This window comes from Lactuca sativa, chromosome 8 (genome assembly GCF_002870075.4).
Source record: "Lactuca sativa cultivar Salinas chromosome 8, Lsat_Salinas_v11, whole genome shotgun sequence".
Classification (NCBI taxonomy): Eukaryota; Viridiplantae; Streptophyta; class Magnoliopsida; order Asterales; family Asteraceae; genus Lactuca; species Lactuca sativa.
Window position 1 is genome coordinate 78565993 of NC_056630.2, and position 17650 is coordinate 78583642.

The 17650-nt window shown below is 30.8% G+C and overlaps 1 protein-coding gene across 1 annotated transcript; it reads left to right on the forward strand.

Moving 5' to 3' along the window:
* Nucleotides 1–10154: 10154 nt before the first annotated feature.
* LOC111917031 (receptor-like protein EIX1) lies at nucleotides 10155–13283 on the forward strand. The gene has a single exon (XM_023912687.3). It carries the CDS (start codon nucleotides 10155–10157, stop codon nucleotides 13281–13283), a length of 3129 nt encoding a protein of 1042 aa, XP_023768455.2.
* Nucleotides 13284–17650: the final 4367 nt, after the last annotated feature.

Here is a 17650-nt window from a genome sequence, read left to right on the forward strand (position 1 = left end):
TTATAGAATCTACTCATATTTAATTATAGAATCTATTCATACTTTCGAAAATATATTTCACAATTCAAGCATAATTACATTTAATTGTAGAATCTTTAAATTCAGCAATTATGTTATCAATTAAAGCATATCATTCTATTTATATATGAGACATCGGTTTCTCCATAAATCTGGCCAAAAACATGAATAACCGCCTCCATCTTTCTCCTCTATTTTTCTCTTAAACCAGAATTCCCTAATCCTCTTCTTCTTCATGTCAATGGTTGTGCTTCAATTGATGTTTTGTGTGTTCATAACAGAATGTAGCACCATAAGGTGGTTCCTTTTTCTCATGGATTCTTAGAATTTGCGTATTGCCTCTTCCTTGCATCTCCAATTATCACACCTCTGTTTTGGCTTCACACAAATCTCTACAAACTAAAGCAAGCATTTCCTTCAAGACATCTTTTGACGATCTATGTCATCATTAACCCTAATTAATATTGTTCATAATTTAATTCCATTATTTATAGTTTTTGGCTTCAAAATTTAAACCTGATTAGTTTTTTCTTTAAAAAAAAAAACTCATTAAATAAGCATATCAATAATTATGTTATCTTTAATATATATTAAAACAAAAATCTTATGATATCATCTGAAACAATCTAGGTCATTGATTGCATTTCAATCTTATGTTTTCCACCCTTAGATCAAATTGGTGACATCATCTTCCCTAAATGGAATGTATTTAATTCTAATAAAAGCTTTCCAATTGTCAAACAAAATTAACTTAAATCCATTGAAATAGAATGTATTTAATTTTAATAAATTTCCCCTATTTTAAATCTTGAATTTTCGGTTATAAAGGTTTTAAAATAGTCAACTTTAAAAACATATTACTGAAAACCATTTCAATTAAAACATTAAATATCAACCATTAATATAAATCTGTTTGTATTAGCAAACCATTAATATAAAATCCATTTTTATTAGGAAACCATTAATTTCTAAATATTATTAAAAGAGAACCTTTAATTCACCAATGAAGCAATCAAGGCCATTGATTGTATTTCAATCATATGATTTTCACCATTAGATCAAATTGATGACATCATCTTCTCAAAATAGAATTTAAACATCTAATTATAGAATCTTTAAATTTATCAATTACATTTCATACACAATTACATTAAATTATGGTATCTTTAATTATAGAATCTACTCATATTTAATTATAGAATCTATTCATACTTTCGAAAATATATTTCATAATTCGGGCATAATTACATTTAATTGTAGAATCTTTAAAATCAACAATTATGTTATCAATTAAAGCATATCATTCTATTTATATATGAGACATCGGTTTCTCCATAAATCTGGCCAAAAACATGAATAACCGCCTACATATTTCTCCTCTATTTTTCTCTTAAACCAGAATTCCCTAATCCTCTTCTTCTTCTTCTTCTTCTTCATGTCAATGGTTGTGCTCCAATTGATGTTTTGTGTGTTCATAACAGAATGTAGCACCATAAGGTGATTCCTTTTTCTCATGGATTCTTAGAATTTGCGTATTGCCTCTTCCTTGCATCTCCAATTATCACACCTCTTTTTTGGCTTCACACAAATCTCTACAAACTAAAGCAAGCATCTCCTTCAAAACACCTTTTGACGATCTATGTCATCATTAACCCTAATTAATATCGTTCATAATTTAATTCCATTATTTATAGTTTTTGGCTTCAAAATTTAAACCCGATTAGTATCAAGAAATGAGAAATTGCAACTAACTTCTAAAAACTATCAAGAATGTATAATATATGATGATAATAATGCTTAAAAACACCGAGTTTGGTCTGATTTGAAAAAAGTAATTTTATATGAAAGTAGGATTGCAGTAATACTAAAAGAACCTATATGTTTTTTATCTGATGCAAAAGTGGTCGAAACATACTTCTAAATTGGTAAGAAATAGCAATGACCTTTTAATTCATTTTGAATAACCATTTAATAGATATATTTGAAAGATATGAATACTCAGTAGTTAAGACCATAGACCTTACTCAAACGTCCGCAAATGTCTTGAAGTAAGCATTCATTTTTCAATTATTTTATCATTGTCATAAAATAAAAGTAAAAAATCATCATTTGTTTAAATTGTTTAATTCGTCTCATAATAACAAGTAAGTTCTGTGCCAATTATGTATTTTGATATTTTTAATGAGTTATGAGCAATATCTAAATTGAAGAAGCATAAATGTTTTTATATTTCTTTGTTAGAGTTTTTTTTTATATTTAATATTGTATGTGTGTGTGTGTGTGTGGGGGGGGGGGGGGGGGGGTGGGGAGGAGGGGGTTATGTGGTTCATTTCAAATAAACATAAATAAGTTGCTATTTTTAAAATAAAAAATTCTATTTCGCAATATAACCATAAAAGAACAATGTATTTTGAAAGTACATTGTCAAACGTTGGATTATACTTGCGTAGACCCGTTTTGCGCATTGTTAACTATATGTTGCTGTTTCCGGTGTCACAGGTAAAAAAGGTTTGAAGGTACTTTGTGGCGATGAAGGTCGTTCAACTAATAAAACAAAAAATATTGTCTATAAAGAGGTCCTTCAACGATTATATATATTTACCAACCTCAGTGTATTTTATACACATTTTAATAATATCAATAATCCTAATTTTTTTATAATTATTCTGCAATATCTATATACATTTATATTTTATTTATGCGTTTCCCGTGTTTAACGCGGGTATAATCTAGTTTTGTCTTTAATAAAAAAAAATAAAAGGGTTATTTCGAGAAAAGAGATAGACAAGCCAGAAAAAAAAAACGCAAGGCAGCAGCAAATAGCTGTTGGGATCGATGGAGCCAGCAGCGCCGCCGTGGGTGGCTGCAGATGGCAGTGGTTGCGGCGGCGGCCGGCAGAGGTCATTGGTGGCCGGGATGATCAGAAACGACAGCATAACTCTCCAATTTCAGTTTTGAAACCAAATTGTGAAGGTAACATCTAAACCCTAGTAAAGATTGTGAAATTGTTGGAGTTTTTGTGATGCATTCACAGTTTGGTAAAGATTTGTATCTTAAAACGTCACTAGAAACTTGAATTATTGGAAGAATATTATATAACGGCATTGACTTAAATATTTAATTTGACAGATTTGACTTTTCTGTGGTCAAGCTTTAATTTGGATTTTTTTACGTTGTGTTAAAGTAATGGTTGTAAGATGATCATTTGTTGGGATTTTAGCTAAAACAAGACATAGAACTAAGTTAGAAGAAAGCTGAGTTGAGACTTGAGATAGTGTTTAGTGACCTAATTTTGTCAATTCCGGGTTAAATTGGGGAATGGTGATTAAATTGAATTAGATAATGTTAGTTAATAAAAATGAAAATATTATATATATACATATGCTAAAACTATGGAATGATGTTAAATCAAGTAAAAAATCAACCAAATGATAGCTGGAACAAGGTTTTGATTACATAGGGAACATATTGGAGGGGCTATACGACCTTGTAATATATTATTATCAGATATTGATGACTGCTGATAGGAAAGTGGGTTGAGGCATACTTGTTGGGTATTTTATAAACTGATATATAATTAATTAATTAATATTGATGTTACATATTACTTATATATACATCCCGATTACTAGACACAATGTTTATTTTGATGACTATAAATATAATTCAAGAATGATCTAATCTCTTCTCCAATCTCTCTATATGTAGTCAGACTAGTAACTGTATGGCTGTGTAACTAACCCATGAGCTACATTCTAACAACTTACTTCTGTTGACTTTGGACTCCAGCTTTGACTTTTGTTTGACTAATTTGTTTACTTTTCTTCTGGTATATGTATATACTATATAGTAGAGTATTGTTAAAACTTAAAAACAACCAACTTAGTATTGAATTGTGGAATATTATGCAAATTTAGGATATATGGTATACTACTTCTAGCTTAATTAAGAAGGACAACTGGGGATTGTTTATACTTTATACTTTATAGTTATGGCAAGAGTGTATGTACTATGTAGTGAGGGGTATATATGTTTGAAATTGAACTTGCTTATATAGTTTTGTCTTGACTTCAAAGTCGTTGAATGAAAACTTTCAAGGTAGCTCTTCATTCAATGTTGTATTCCTATAACACTATTAGTTACCAAAATGTAAACATATCTAGAATGTAACACAAGAGAATAAAAAGAATAGCATCAATTAGTAGAAATGCCGTATATAATTATAATGTTGCTGCTCGAGATGAGATTGAATTCAATACCTAGACAATGCCTCTGTAGTACATACATTAAGTTTCAATTTGGTTTAGGAAAGGGATCGGGCTTGAATTGAGATACACTTTCAGATGGATTAGTCTACAATCATAAGTCTTTATTGGAATGTCTTTGAGTATTCTTTTTGTTTTATTAATTAAGTAGCTTATATTATAAAACAGAGCAACAAATTAAATTTGTCAATTAATTTATCAGGTGAAAACATTGCAAATAGGCATCTGGCGAATGTCAAAGATTTGGTCATAGCTTCAAGAATGCGAAATCCATTTTAATTGGAAAGGTAATTTCTTGCAAGATATTATTACTCTTTTTAAATCTGCTGACTAGTGGGCTTTCAAAAGTTCTACATGTCGTTAATTACTTACTTTAATGTAGGTTATACATGCATTTTAGCTATCCAAAACATTCTCATTTTGTAGGTTTTTTTTATCATTATATTAATGTTGGTTGAACCCACAGAGCATGAAAAAGATTTTATGTATTCATTACCTCTTGTGTTATGATGCTTTCCTTGTTTCTTTAATTTTACTTTTTTCTTGCAGGGTAACCCCTTTTTAATTTTATTATGTGTTTTGAGGGTTTTATTGTATATATAGATAAGGACTAACCTTGCCCTTTACTTTATTTGATTTGTTTCTTTAGGTCATTGAAGATGCATCATATATTATACTCATAACCATGTTACAGGTCAGTTTTTTCTAACTCGAGTGGGTGAGTTATCTATGTGAACCTCATAATAGTTGAAAAACACCATGTCTTGTATACACCACACTTTAATAAAATAATCAATTAAACAAACCGAATGTTTCCTGTAATTTAGGGAACCCAAGTGTCAGAGATATAACATAAACTTTGGGGGCTACTTTGTGGACTTTAAGAATCATATGTGAGGTCTACCGTGAAACTATTTAGAACTATTATGTACTATTGGCCTGCTAACATATTCACAAGTTCGTGTATCATTTCCCACTTAAATATGTTGAAATAATAATGTAGTTTTTTAAACTCACAAGTTCATGTATCATTCTTGACTTCAATACATAAAAATAATAATAAAGTTTTTAAATAATGTGATTCAGGAGATTGTAAGTATTAGATTACACTTTGAATAAGTTTTAAAATAAAAAAAATATATTTTAGGTATTTCTGTAAATCATTAAATTTCAAAATCAAGTTTATAATCTTTAATTATGATAACTCTTAAAACCATCATATATATCGTTTTTGTGGGCAAATGCATTTACGTGTGACATGGGGAATAGATTTAGCCAAAAATCACTTTCATTGACTGAGAGAATTAAAAAGAAAAATAGTCCATGTCCAAAGTAATACAATTTTGTGGATCAAGTAATACAATTTTGTGGATACAAATCAAACATTGATTTCCATGTCTTGTTTTGGTCAAAGGAAAAGTAAATATAGATAGACCATAAGCATGCAGTCTTGTCTTGTGGATACAAATTTTTAATTGACTTCCAAGTCTCCCATGACAATAACTTGTTTGACACATCACATGCATGGGCTACATAGTCATCATATTTGTAACTTGTAAATTTTCTGTTATAAATTAAAATTTATTTTCATATAAACTCCACAAAATGCAATGTCAAGTCTTGTACCCTTCTCCAGCATACTATTAAGAAAATAAAAAAAAAAAATGTAAAACCTCCATAAAGACATCACCTGACAAGGAAAATAAGAATCACATGGCAAGACTCTGCCTGAACATTGTAATTTATATAACATGGTGTTTTATCAGGTTTTATATATATATATATATATATATATATATATATATATATATATATATATATATATATATATATATATTGATCTCAAAGGATTACCCAGAAGGGTATAAATACAATAAACAAGGAAAGCTATAAAAAAGCAGACAATCATGCTATACAGAATGTAGATAAGCATAAAAGATATTATCCGAATGTAAATAGATTTCCTTTACTTGACACATTAACCTTGTTACATCAAATAATAATAAAAAGAACTTATTCTGCTATATCTAGTTTTTTAAATCGTTAAACCTAAAAGTCAACTTTATAATTTAGAACAATAATTTACAAAATTTTATAAACTATTTTCGATTTCTCAAACACATAAATGCTTGTTTGTCAATACTGTGTTAAGACTTGTGACCAAATAATTACATGTGCTATGCGGAATATACTTTGGACCAAAACCACTTATTTTGATTAAGAGAAAATTAAAAATGAACCAGACCCAAAAGAATACAATTTCGTGGATACAAATTGTCCATTGACTTCCATGTTGGCTTCAAAGTATGCGTATCATTTCCGACTTAAATATATTAAAACAATACTATAGTTTTTAAACTCACAAGTTCGTGTATTTTAATATATAAAAATAATGATATATTTTTTTTAATAATGTGATTCAAGAGATTGTATGTATTAGCTCATGAACAAAACAATACAATTTTGTGAATACAAAATCATGTGGATACAAAATTTCCTTTGACTTCCAAGTCTTCCATCACAATAACTTGTTTCATCACAACTTTTCTTGACCACCAGAGTACTGTAGCAGTGAATGATGTACTGCTTAGTTTGCAACTTGTAATTTTATTTATTGTCATATACACTCCACAAAGTGCAATGTCAAGTTTTGTCCCCTTCTCTAGCATACTGTTAAGAACATGCTAAAAAACCAAAAATTAAAATAGGTTTCCTTTACTTGACACATTAACCTTGTTACATCAAATAATACTAAAAACAACTCATTCTGTTGTATCTAGTTTTTTAAATCGTTAAAACTAAGAATCAACTTTATAATATAGAACAATGATTTAAAAAAAAATTATAAACTATCTTTGATTTCTCAAACACATAAATGCTTGTTTGTCAATATATAGGTTTCAATTCATAAATTGTTAAAGAGTTGTGACCAAGTAATTACGTGTACTATGGGGAATAAACTTGAACCAAAACCACTTATTTTGATTAAGAGAAAATTAAAAGTGAACCTGGACCAAAACAATACAAGTTTGTGGATACAAATTGTCCATTGACTTCCATGTTGACTTCAAAGTCTTATGTATCATTTTCTTGTGAACAAATTCCCAAGTAAATCTATCATTTCTACTTAAATATATTAAAACAATAATATTGTTTTTCAATTCACAAGTTTGTGTATTTTAATCTGTAAACATAATAATATAGTTTTTATAAATAATGTGATTCAAGTGATTGGAAAATATTAGCTCATGAGCAAAAAATAAAATTTGGTGGATACAAATTAAACATTGATTTCCATGCCTATTTTGGGGGAAAAGTAAATATAGACAAAGACCAAAAGCATGTGGATAAACTTGTTTCATCACATTTTCTAGAACGCTTGAATACTGTAGTAATGAATAATATACTGCTTAGTTTGCAACTTATAATATTGTTGTGATGAATTAAAATTATTATTTTCATATAATAAAATAAGACAAATAAACAAACTGAATATTGCATGTAATTTAGGAGGCCAAGGTCTGATACCAGTATTTTCAAAAAATAATAATAAAACTAAATGAACTTTCTTATGTATCATAAAGTGTGAACATATCGATTAGTAATCTTAAACACTGTTTTTTTTATTTAGACTTAATAATAATATCAAAATAATAACATGATTTCTAAATAATGTGATTTAGAAGCTTGTAAGCATTAGATTTCCACTCATTTGACATGCTCAACCCATCTAACAGTTTCATATTTAGTCACGGTTTTAAATTCCCAACTTATAATTGTAACTATCACTTAAAAATATTTATAATGTATCTATGATTTATTGAAATGGAAATGCTTATTTGTCAAATACTGCATTTTATTCAATTCTAATTTGTTAAAAGATTGTGGTGAAATAGAATTGCATGTGCTGTGTGGAATAGTCTTGTCCCGTAAACCACTTTTTGTGATTGAGATAAAGAAAACTTGCATAAGCATATAAGTTTGTGGTTACAAATTTTTAGGGAAAATGACTTACGAGGGTAATTATCTTTATCGCTTTGTTCACATTTAGATAACTTCTTTATTTTTGTACACATTTGACCATTTAAATTGTTATATGTGTTTACATATTGGCAATGTCACCTGGCTATAGCAGGTGACAATGCTAATATGTGAACAAATTAACAAGTTAAATAGTTAAATGTGTACGAAAAAAGAAAATTGCCTAAATGTGAACAAAACGAAAAGTTAATTACCCTGATAAGTCATTTTTTTCACTTTTAATAACGATTTTATTTTTCATATTTGTTTGTATTATTTTTTTCAAATGTTATATTTAAAATATCCATATTTTCCTAAATATTAATTAAATATTGACCAATTTTAAACTTTATTTTTTAATTAATAAATATGTTTTTGTTTTGTAAAATATTTTATATAGCCTCTTATAATTTTTTTCTTTTGTTTTAAGCATATACAATATTTTTAAAGTAAATAGTATCTAACAATAAAATTAAATAAATTAAATATTTAACAATAAGTATGGAGGGTCTTTTAAAAAAATAAAAACAAAATATTACTTAGCAAATAAAAATAAAAAAAATCTATATATTGTAAATGTTTTAAAATTATTCCAACTTTTTAATAATTTTGAATTAGAAGTTTACAAATTTTTAAAAGAAAGTTTTTTAAAGGTGAACAATTTTTTTTACAAAATTATTTTTTTTTTATAATTTCTTACAATATTTTTATGATATTTTTTCCTATGGATTTTCTAATACAATGTTTTTAATCTCTGTTTATATTTTTTTAAACTTTTTTTACTCCTTTATATAATTTTAATACAAGTGTTTTTAAACAAAATGTTTTATAAATGTGTTAAACTTGTTTTTTTAATTACATTTCCATATAATTTTTTTTATAACTTTCATACATTTATTTTTAAATTCTCTTTTACAACAGTTTTAAAGTGTTTCACAGATTTTATATGATAATTTAATATTTTTTATAACATTTTAAAATACTTTTGTTAAATACTAGTTTAAAATGTTGTATTAAAAAAACTTAAACGTTTGTAAACTTCTAATTAAAAATTATTAAAATGTTGGAATAATTTTAAAACATTTACATTATATAGATTTTTTTTGTGTTTATTTGCTAAGTAATATTTTCTTTTTATTTTTTAAAAGACCCTCTATACTTATTGTTATATATTTGATTTATTTAATTTTATTGTTAGATACTATTTACTTTAAAAATATTGTATATGCTTAAAAACAAAAGAAAAAAAATTTATAAGAGGCTAGCTATATAAAATATTTTACAAAACAAAAACATATTTAATAATTAAAAAGTATAGTTTAAATTTGGTCAATATTTAATTAATATTTAGGAAAATATGGATATTTTAAATATAACGTTTGAAAAAAAAAATAATACAAACAAATTTAAAAAATAAAAACGCTATTAAAAGTGAAAAAAATGACTTATGAAGGTAATTAACTTTTCGTTTTGTTCACATTTAGACAATTTTCTTTTTTCCTACACATTTAACTTGTTAATTTGTTCACATATTAGCATTGTCACCTGCTATAGCCGGTGACATTGCCAATATGTGAACACATATAGCAAGTTAAATGGTTAAATGTATACAAAAATAAAGAAATTACCTAAATGTAAATAAAGCGATTAAGATAATTACCCTCCTAAGTCATTTTCCCCAAATTTTTAATTGACTTCCAAGTCTTCCAATATTGCAACAAGTTATTCTTCATTAATTTATGGCTTTATAAATGTACTAGTTACTTCATCATAAGAACCCATCACTTCATCATCACAACTCATCTGCCTACTTCAATTTTCTTCTAAACTAAAATTAAGTTAGGGTTGATAATGGGGAATTGGAGGGGTTTGGGTTTCCATCTCATTTTCGTATGTGTGTTTTTGTTTGCAGCCACATATACTTGTTTGGGGGTTGGAAATGTTAGTGTCCTTTGCTCTGAGCAAGAGCGAGTTGCTCTCCTCAAGTTCAAACAGAGTGTTGAAGATCCTTTTGGAATGTTGTCATCATGGGTTGGAAATGAGTGTTGCATGTGGGAAGGAATCCAGTGTGATGGTGTCACTGGAAATGTTCAACGCCTTCATCTCAAAGGAGATGACTACTACTACATATCTGGTAATAAGGTGAGCTCTTCTTTGGCAGAGTTGAGGCATCTCAAATACCTCGACTTGAGTCAGAATTATTTTCAAGGAAGTCGGATCCCTGAGTTCATTGGATCATTGAAACAGCTGACCTACCTCAATCTCTCTGATGCTGATTTTCAAGGTATTATTCCTCCTCGCATTGGAAATCTTTCTAATCTAAAGGTTCTTGATCTCAGTTCAAACCATCATGAAAACTTTCTGAAGGCAGATGATATGGCATGGGCTTTTGGCCTTTCGTCACTCGAGCTTCTCGACTTGAGTTATGTGGATCTTAGTGGAGCACAAAACTGGGACATGATGCTTCACATGATTCCCTCCTTAAAAGAGTTAAGTTTGTCACGTTGTAGACTTTCCAATGTTAATCTTGGTCCTTTTCTTAATTCCAGTAGAATACTTCCTAATATAAAACACCTCGATCTTGGCTACAATTCTTTCAAAGGTCCACTCCCCTTCCTTCTTCAAAACATGACATCCCTAACATTCCTCAGTCTTTCTGGATTTAATCATAGTTTGGCATGGAACTTTCCAAAGCTACTAAGCATGATCCCTTCTTTGTCAGAGCTTCATTTGTCAGGTTGTGGGCTGGATAAGACGCATCTATCTTCTCCACATCTTAATTACAGTACACTTTCTAACATCCAGCACCTCGATCTTAGCAATAATCCACGTGGAGGTATATTTCCATCTGTATTGACAAACATGAGCTCCCTAGAAGTCCTTGACCTTTCAGATACCATGTTGAATTCATCTCTTCCTATTATGCCTAAACTTCTAGAGCTTCATCTTTCTGGTAACAAGTTTAAGCAGATTGAGGATGTTGGAATCTGGAGACAGTGCCACCTGAAACAATTAAGTGTAACAGATAATGAGTTTGCTATGGAAATGATTGACACACCAAAAAATGCATCAGAGTGCTCCATATATGCTTTGGAGTTTCTGGAATTAAGTGGGAGTTTAAAAGGTAGAATTCCAGAAACACTTGGAGGACTGGCAAACTTAAGAGACCTTGATCTATCATACAACAAACTGACTGGTTCAATCCCTGAATCTCTAGGAAGATTAAGATTTTTACAAGTACTTGATCTATCTGAAAACCAATTGAATGGTTCAATTCCAGAATCCCTTGGAAAATTAGCATCTTTAACAAATTTGGATCTAGGATCTAATTTATTAGACGGGACTATTCCAGTTTCGATTGGGCAACTTGCCAAACTCCGTACTCTCTCTATCTATAACAATTCTTTAGAAGGAGCGGTTACCGAAGCCCATTTTGCTAATCTTTCAGTGTTGAAGGTCTTGGATGCTTCTTCTAACACTAAGCTGACATTCAATGTTTCACGTGGGTGGATACCTCCATTCCAGTTGATATCTCTTAGTCTCAGCTCTTGCAATATCGGGAATGGATTTCCGCAGTGGCTTCGACATCTGAGGAAACTTCAAATCTTAGAGTTGTCCAATGCTACACTTTCGGGGCCGCTGCCCACATGGCTGCGGAAGATGCCCATCATCAATTTCTTAGATCTCTCTCATAACAAACTCAGTGGATCTTTGAAAAACCTTCCTAATGCAGGAAATGGTGATGTATATGGGCCTTTTCGTGCATTACTTCTGGAATATAACCTTTTCAGTGGGTCAATTCCAAGGTCATTATGCAGAAGAACAGATTTGGAAGTGCTTGATCTTTCAAGAAACATGTTAAGTGGGAAAATTCCCAACTGTGTGGGGGATCTGCAGGGTTTGACTGCCATGAGATTAAGCTCAAATCAGCTCTCTGGTGCCATTCCTAGCTCAATTGCTCTTATTTCATCATTATTTTGGTTAAATTTGAACAAAAATAACTTTACTGGTGAAGTTCCTCCAGAATTAGGGAATCTACAAGGTTTGGAAGTCTTAGATTTGGGTGACAATAAATTATATGGAAATATACCCAATTGGATAGGGGAAAAACTTACATCTTTGGTAGTTTTGAGTTTACACAAAAACAACTTCACTGGTAGAATTCCTCCATCTCTTTGCAAAAATTCAAATCTTCAAATTTTGGATCTTGCATACAACAACTTAACTGGAACCATCCCTCGTTGTGTAGGAAACTTAAATGGCATGGTTGTGAGTCATCGGATGAATGAGAGTTATTTTGATCTCGATGATGATAAGAATGTGATTCAGGTCATGAAAGGTGTTGATCTTGAATATACAACAACTTGGGATATAGTGTTTAACATGGACCTTTCAAGCAATAAACTTGTGGGAGAAATACCGGTTGAGCTAACTGCACTTTCTTTGTTGGTGGGTCTGAATCTGTCTAATAATCATCTCAGAGGGGGTATTCCAGAGAGCGTTGGAAAGATGAAGAAGTTGGAAACTCTTGATTTCTCAAAAAACAAGTTGAGCGGGAGCATCCCTCCAAGCATGGCAGCTTTGACTTTTTTGAGCCATTTGAATTTGTCACACAACAACTTGTCAGGACAAATTCCAACAGGAAATCAACTGCAGACGCTTATTGATGATCCATCAATATATGCTGGGAACAAACATCTATGTGGACCTCCATTGCAAAACACTTGCTCAAATCATCAAGATCCAACAACAACAAGAAGCAAGAAGAAACACAAAGCAGCTGATGAGAAGATGGAGGTATGGTTGTTTTATGTGGATATAATGAGTGGTTTTGGAACAGGGTTTTGGGGTGTTATTGGAGTTCTGATGTTCAAGAAGCAGTGGAGACACAAACTTTTCATGTTTGCTGAGGAAACCATGGATAAGATATACGTTGCAGTTGTGGTAAGAGTTGCCAAGTTCAAGAGAGGAAGAGAATAGCTGCATAGATCATGTGGAATGCAAGTAGTTCTTTTTAATTCTCGACCTTCTGCTGCTGCTCTCACTCCCAACATGCTGTTGCATCCCTCAGTTTTCCTCTACATTGGTCCAAGTAAGTAAGAACCATGTAACTGACTCATTATTTATTTCTTCATTTGTAAAATTTCTAGTTTTTCATGTTTAGAAAGAGGATGTTTGGGTGAAAGGTGGAGTTTTTTTTTGTTGGATTTGGTATTTAGATAAGACTATGGTCTAGTATGAATCTGCAATGGTAGTCATTTTGGTTGATTGTTTGATTATATTCTCATGAGTCTGCAAGTTATGAGATTAGATTAGGGTTAATCTCATATTTTTGTGTTTGTTTGTATGGTGTTCAGTCTATTCAGACAATCACTCTGATTGACATGAAGTTGTATTGTTGGTATTTGTTACAGAAAACTGTTGGTTTTGGATAGGATAGGATAGCTATGTTTTTCTCATCATCATTTATGTTATGTAATCCTCAACAAGGCATATCATCATTGACAATAGATGTAAAGAGGGTCATAAAGTCACTTCTACTATATTATTTCTAAGTTTATGATATTTTGTCAGTTTTTTTCATTTTGGATTTTTCTTGACCCATCCCCCTTTCTACTTATGTGTTTTAAGTTTTTCATATATTGTATCATGCTTACCCTTGTTGTTTACTTTATACATTTTGTTTCTTAATTTAGATCATTTTGAGTGCATCATCGCATGGCTCTTCATGATTGCTCCTCTCCTCCATTAAACCATGTTAATTACTGGTGAGTTTTGTTGTGTACTTTGAATTGCTTCAAGTGGATAAAATATTTTGCCTGAACCATATAATTTGAAAACACATTGTCTAATATATACCACAGCCTGATTAAATAATAAACACAAACAAATAAATAAAATGAATGTTGCATTCAGTTAAAGGAGCCCAATGTTTAAGGTTTAATACAGTGAAAAAATAATAATAGAACAAATAGGTGAACTTTGGAGGCTACTTTATCGACTTCAAATTCATAGGTGAGGGCTACCGTGAAATTAATTAGACTTCTTATGAATAGATTTGACTGGTTATCCTCAAAAAAGCGTTTTTGTTCGAAAAAAAAAAAGTTTGTTGCAATATTGCTGGTTATTTTGATGTTTTATAGCAATTTTGGTCATGTTCCAAGTAAAGTTACCGTCTTACCTTTTATCTAAAAATATTGTAAGTTCATATATATTAAAATGCCTTTGAGCATTCTTTTAATTAAATTAGTTGGCAATTTTGTATATATTTTTAATGGAACAATAAATTGTTAAATTTGTCTATTGTATCAGGTGAAAATTACCAATTGTGTTTGGAATCTGCATGAGATTAAACTCAAATCAGCTCTCTAGTAGCATTCCATGTTCAATTGCTCGTAATTCATTATTATATTGCTTAAATTATGAACAACAATAGCTTTATCGGTAAACTCCTCGGGAATTAGGGAATCTACAAGTTTTGGAAGTTATAGATTTGGGTGACAATAAACTCGGTGGAAATATTCCCAAATGTATCGGGAAAAAACTTACATATTTGGTAGTTTTGAGGTTCAACAAAAACAACTTCACTGGTAGAATTCCTTGATCTCTTTGCAAAGATGGGATCTTGATTTCAATGTACAACGTCCAAAAGCTTACCTTGAACTTGGGTGGGTAATAAATTCAATTATGGATAATATTCTGTTCTTCCCTTTCTGAAATAAATTCGTGATTTTTCTTCACGAAAATCATTTGATTTTGGAATTACTAACAAATTAGCAAATGGGTGATGTTTTACAATAAGCAATTTGTCATTACAAGGCCCTTATGACCCAACATCATGAAGAACTAGGTAAGTATTGTATACTAATTATTGTAAGAAAAGCATGGTGGTTGTTTTGTGAATCCAACCATGAAGTTTGAAAATTTCCATTTTTCAATCAATAATTGGTACTATATTCATCTTTATGAAGGTGCTTCAACGCCCATGATTACATCTACTTTAAGGTCCTTGTGAGTTTTTATGTTCTTTCGATCTTTTACTCAGATTATACATAAACCGGCATACTGGTGTATATGGGTAATGGTTGACTGTGGACCAGAGTCAATTGCCACATAAGCTGTGACTAGGCGGCCACCTCACCGGTTTTTTACTGCTTTGTTATGGAAACGTTTTATTACAGGTCAAGGGACCATTTCAACCGGTCAATTTATATGTCGTTCCCTTAATGTACAAAAAAGATTAATTGGGTGACCTTTTAAAAACAAACTTGACAAGTTCGTTAGGATAACATGACATTTTCCCTTTTCCTATTAACAAATCCACAAGTTTGTGTATCTCATTTCCGACTTAGATATATCGAAATCATAATATCGGTATTTAAATTTACAATTTCGTGTATCATTTCAAGAGATTGTAAGTATTAGATTACACTTTGGATAAGTTTCAACGTGCTCCTAACTTGTTTGTTTCATTGTCATTTTAGCCCAACCAATTTTATCAGTTTTATTTTAAAAAGTTTGTCATCTTTTTATTTATTTATTTATTTATTTATTTATTTATTTATTTATTTTGCATATAAAGGGAACCAACTTGTGTTTTACCGGCTAATTTATGTAACAAACCCATTATAACCGGTTAGTTTGTTATTTGCCTTTTTTATTTGGCTAGAAAGTGTTGACATGTAGCTTCGTCATTCTAATTTCTTCCCATCTGTCAAACTTTCATCTACATATCAATCATATGTCGGTTGGTTTAGTGATAAACTGATAACAATTAAAAAGTCTTCCCATATGAGAAGATAAAGGCAAGAGAAAGGCGCGCGCACACACACATACACATTGCTCAGTTTCATCCCCTGCCTCCCCATTATCAAAACTCTGCCTCCCCATTACCAAAACTCAAGTGCATACAGAGAAGATCAATGGAGAAGTACTTAGGAAACGCGTATAGAGGAGACGCATGTGTTCATACACATCTCTTTCCTTTTCAATTTCAGTTATTTCTAACATTTTTCTCAATTTCTCGATGCCTTCCTTCGATTGTGTGTTTTTTCATTTAGTTTCTCATCGAACATAATCACTCTATTTATATTTTAGGTATAAACAAGTTGAGATTTTCTATTAGGGATTCTGATCATCAAATTTTATAGAAATGTTTTTCGTTCCATGTTTTAGAGTCCCATGGAAAAGTTGTTTTGCTATAATTAAGGGAGAGAATATTATACTTCATTTCAAAATCTAAAGCTTAGATTGAGAAATTTTAACATTTTCAGTCAAAGGATACATTGTGTGTTCTTAAAATTCGATTATGATTAGGGCATCCCTCTTCATAGTTCGAATTGTGAGAACATGACACATAAAATATTATGGCAAAAGATTGGTAAAGTATCATATCTTTATGTAAGACATTATGCATCGTGTCCCATACGCTTCGGGTATAGGATCGATTGCAAATACTATAATATTTACCATTCTAAAATTTCCCAAATGTATAGCTCATTAAGGGGGAAAAAGGACTAGAATTGGTTTTGACTAAAATAATTAAACAACTATCAAAGGACGATCCAAAGTTCGCTGAGGATTGGTCGCTTGTGAGTAGTTGGAAGTATGGTATTGGACGGACCATATCGACATTATTATGAATAGATAAGATTCTATTAAGAATGAGTTGTCATATGGAAAATGTGGAAATGTTTCCATATTGGGAGTTGGATATTGAGAGTCTATGCCTAGATAGAAACTTTTATGCAAGAAGGATATAAAAAGAATCGCTTGATATAAATTATGTGTTCTTTCTGCTTGTTAGTTTTCTAGATGAATTTGGGAATGGTTTCTGGTCGGTGGTCAGCCAACTTCTGGAAAATTGATTATCATGTTCAGAACTGTCAGAGCTCCTCCCATGTGTGTTACTTGAAGGAGGTTAATGTTATCCAAACATGGTGGCGATTGAGTTGAGTTACACACAACAGTGATAAACGACCCCTACAAAGAATCTGGTAGCTCCACCTTATACTAGGCTTTTGTAATCGTAGGAGGCGGTGGTTAGATCAGAGGACGACATCGATGGGGGTTGTCGGAGATGATAACAAGGAGACATTGTTTTTTTGACAAGATTGATCACAAGCAAAGCAATTTCGAGTAGTTGATGATCTACAACGAGTATTTTGGTCTCAGAGTGTGTGAGAACGGTTATTAACAGTGCAGATGACATATCTGGTCATCAGAACAGCAAAATAAAGTTCTTACATCGTCGGAACATTTGGTGTCAGCGTTGCTACCTGCAGTGGCAGCCAGGATACAAAGAATCATTGTGGTTCTCGTGTAAAGAACAATATGTAGAGGAGTAA